Source organism: Neophocaena asiaeorientalis, unplaced genomic scaffold (genome assembly GCF_003031525.2).
Source record: "Neophocaena asiaeorientalis asiaeorientalis breed wild unplaced genomic scaffold, Neophocaena_asiaeorientalis_V1.1 scaffold478, whole genome shotgun sequence".
NCBI lineage: Eukaryota > Metazoa > Chordata > Mammalia > Artiodactyla > Phocoenidae > Neophocaena > Neophocaena asiaeorientalis.
Genome location: NW_020173200.1, coordinates 1,992,168 through 1,995,485, shown reverse-complemented (window position 1 = coordinate 1,995,485; position 3,318 = coordinate 1,992,168). Strand labels below are relative to the sequence as shown.

At 62.0% G+C, this 3,318-nt stretch overlaps 1 protein-coding gene across 2 annotated transcripts; it reads right to left on the bottom strand.

Moving 5' to 3' along the window:
* Window positions 1–40: 40 nt before the first annotated feature.
* TMEM125 (transmembrane protein 125) lies at window positions 41–3,302 on the bottom strand. Of its 2 annotated transcripts, none has more exons than XM_024744753.1 (3): window positions 3,197–3,302; window positions 1,741–1,890; window positions 41–1,500 (listed from the first exon to the last, which is right to left on the bottom strand). In XM_024744753.1, exon 3 carries the CDS (start codon window positions 1,356–1,358, stop codon window positions 699–701), a length of 660 nt encoding a protein of 219 aa, XP_024600521.1. In that variant the 5' UTR covers window positions 1,359–1,500; window positions 1,741–1,890; window positions 3,197–3,302; the 3' UTR covers window positions 41–698. The 2 variants fall into 2 exon arrangements, with proteins under 2 accessions (XP_024600521.1, XP_024600522.1); XM_024744754.1 differs by having other exon boundaries at window positions 1,741–1,818.
* Window positions 3,303–3,318: the final 16 nt, after the last annotated feature.

Here is a 3,318-nt window from a genome sequence, read left to right as displayed (position 1 = left end):
GTCTCTTGGTGAGATGGTGAGATAAAGACAATACCACTAATAGCAGTCACCACTTTTATTGCACATCTGCCGTGTGCCCGGTCCTTCTATACGTAAATAATATCATTTGATCCCATCAATTGATGACCGTGACCGTGACGCTCAAGAAACCGGGGCTCAGAGAGGTTAAGCCACTTGCCCAAGGCCCCCACCTGGTAAGTGGTAGAGGGGGGGACTGCAGCCCAGGCCTGTCATGCCGGAGCCTGTGTTCTGTCCACTCTATCACCATTCAGTCTCCTTGATAAAAGGGCTCACTGGCGCAGTCTCTGGGGCAGGCAGCAGCCTCTCCTGGGGAAATCCCTGACAGGTGTTACAGGGCAGAGTTGCCTTTGAGGGGTGTTAGGGGTAGGGGCCAGGGATCTTCAGGGATCCCAGACCCTTCTCTGCCTAGAGGCCCCGGACACAGACAGGCAGACTGACTGTTCTCAAGCTCCAAGGAGAAGCAGTTCCCTCCTTGTGACGTGGGTGTGTGGGTGCAAATCGGCCCCTCATCACAGTCACACAGTCACTCAGAGGGCTGAGCAGTCCTGGGGACACCCATGCAGTCACTCTCCCCTTGCGTGTGCACACACGCGTGTGCACACACACACCCTCACTCGCGCCCGGGCACGGCTCTGTGGAGGCTGAGGCAGGTCACGGGAAGCAGGGCCCGGGCTCCGTCAGATGAGGCTGGCGATGCTGGACGTGGTCTCGTGATGCTGGCCAGCGGACAACCGTCCTGAGATGCTGAAGACGCTGCCATTCCCACTGTGGTCACTGCGGGCGGAGGGGGCGGCCGTGCGGGTAGGGGGACAGTGTCCGCTCACGGCCACCTGATACAGCAGCAGGCCCAGCAGCAAGAGCGCACCTGAGGCAGCCAGGGTGATGCCCACGGACAGCATGGCGGCCAGCGGCCGGGCGGGGGCAGGGGCGGCGGCCAGCCCCGCCAGCGTCAAGCCGGTGACCAGCAGCACCAGGCCGCTGAGCAGCACCACCAGGGCGTCGGCCCCGCCGCCGCTGCGGAGCAGGGCCACGTGGCGGGGCTGGCGGATGCAGTTCATGTCCTGCACGGCCGAGCTCATCAGCTGCTTAACCAGGACCAGCAGGGCCAGCAGGCAGAGCACCGTGCCCACCGCCAGACGCCACTCGCCCGAGCGGCTGCTGGTGGAGGACAGCAGGGCCACGCCGCCCGCCCCACAGCCCGCCACGAGGCCCACAGCCACGGCGAAGCAGAGCGCTGAGCGCCGCGGCTGCTGGGACCACCACAGCTCCACCTGCTCTGCCAGCACATCCGGCGGCAGCCCCCGGCCCGGCGGGGCCCGAGCCCCTCCCTCAGACATGGCTGATCCGGCACGAGTAAGGGCGGAGGGCCGCGTCAGGGGGCAGAGGTACGGATCATGGCCTGGAGCCCCCACTACCTGCGCGACGGCCAGAGGCCCAGAGTCCTGTTCCTCGCACAGTCCAGGGGATGGTCACCATCACCTGCAGGGGGGAGAATCACACTTGCTATCTCCCTGGCCCACCTGCCCCTTATGGTCTCTCCTGGGAGCCTTGGGGATGGTCCCTGGGAATCTTCCCATGTCCCCTGCAACCAACACCCCCCCAGGGAAACCTCCTCCCTAGCACTGCCCCCTTGGGAATGCCTCTCCAGAGATCTCAGGAGAGCTCCCTCCACCCAAAGCATCCTCACCCATCCAGGGAACCCCCTGCCCAGTCCCTGACCTCTCTGGCTCTGGCTGTCTCAGTTGCCTGTCCCATCCCGGCTGGCCGAGGGAGCTGGTGCCACGGTGGACGATGGGACTGGATGGAGACCCAGAGATAAAGCCTCATTCAGGATCAGACTCACATGGCCTCAGCTGTCACCGCTGGCTCCTGGGGGGAGGGTTGTGGGGAGGGAGGGGGCTTATGACTTAACCCTTCTGCAACCAGCTGCCTGACCCTGAATCTTCTCTCTTTGGGCTGCGACTCCTTCTCCGCGAGTCAGGATCTGACCCCCAACACCCCATCCCACCTCACAGGCATGGCTGCTGTTTCCCAAATCCCTCTCTCTCTCAAACCCAGATCTCCCTCCCAAGCTCCAAGACCCATAGGCAATTGTCACCTTGATGTCCCACAGGTACCTCTGATGCAACGGCTTCCAACCCAAGCTCGTCATCTTACCGCAAACCCACTCCTCCTCTTGTGTCCCTCCCTTGTGCGTGTCACCTCTAAACATGTCTCCGTCCCACTCCCTGCCCTCGTCCTCCTGCTTCTGCGTTTCAACCTCCCTCCCCCCAGCTTCCTCACCGGTCTTCCTGCTTCCCCCACTCTTCTCCCTCTCACCGCACTCCCATGCCATCCTCCTCCACGATTTCTCTAAAGTGGTACAAAGGGAAGGAGGGCTTTGGACTGGACCCCCAGCTGCAGTCCCTGCCACCGTGGGTATGTGGACGAGGGACCTCGCAGTGGTTCCTCATTGAACACATCCTCCAGAGGCCAGTCAGCATGACTCCCACTGGGCAAAGTATAGCAGCCCGGCCCCTGCCCTCAGGGAGCCCCAGTTTATAGCAGGTGTGTTCCTGTGATGAGTGCTGGCTGTGGGTTAGTCAGAAGAGGGGCTTGGGGGAGGTCAGAGAAGCCCCCAGTAAGTTCACCTCTTGGAGCTCAGGACCCTTATCTGAAAAGTGAGGATGATAACTTTTATCTTGAGGGGTGGGGGCATTAAAATCTCCAGGTCAGAATTCCAATGGGAATAGATGCCCAGAGCATGCTTAGATGCCCAGAGCATGCTTTCTGAATAAAAGAACACAACATTCTCTCCTCCCGCTTAGGACGGGACTCCTGCTTTATATATAGGACGCAGGTCCTGGATCATTCGGGACTATGACTTCATGGCTGTACGTGGGTTACACCTCTGATGAGGTATCCGTCCTCCACGATCCCTCAGCAGGGGTTGCCCCGCACACGAGGTAGGACGGGCAGCTGCAGGTGCCCCCAAGAGAGGTGGGGGAGGGGCCGAGGGAGGGGCCCTGGAATCAGTCCCAGCATTCCCCAGGGCTGTGACTTCACGGGTCTGAAAGTGCTTGCACAGGTGTGCCGGGACCATGGAGCCAGGCTGGGGGTGGGGTGGAGGCTCTCAGGGGAAAAGCCAGTGGGAGACGGTGAATGGTGGGGGTAGGGGGGACCACGGGGCACTCACAAGAAGCCTGGAGGTGCTGGATCCGATCTGAGCAGGCAGGGCGGGCAGGTGGGGCGCTCCAGCTCTGTTTCCGGGGAGGCGCTTCACCTGCCTGGCCAGCACCTGGGTGAGCTCAGGCGGGG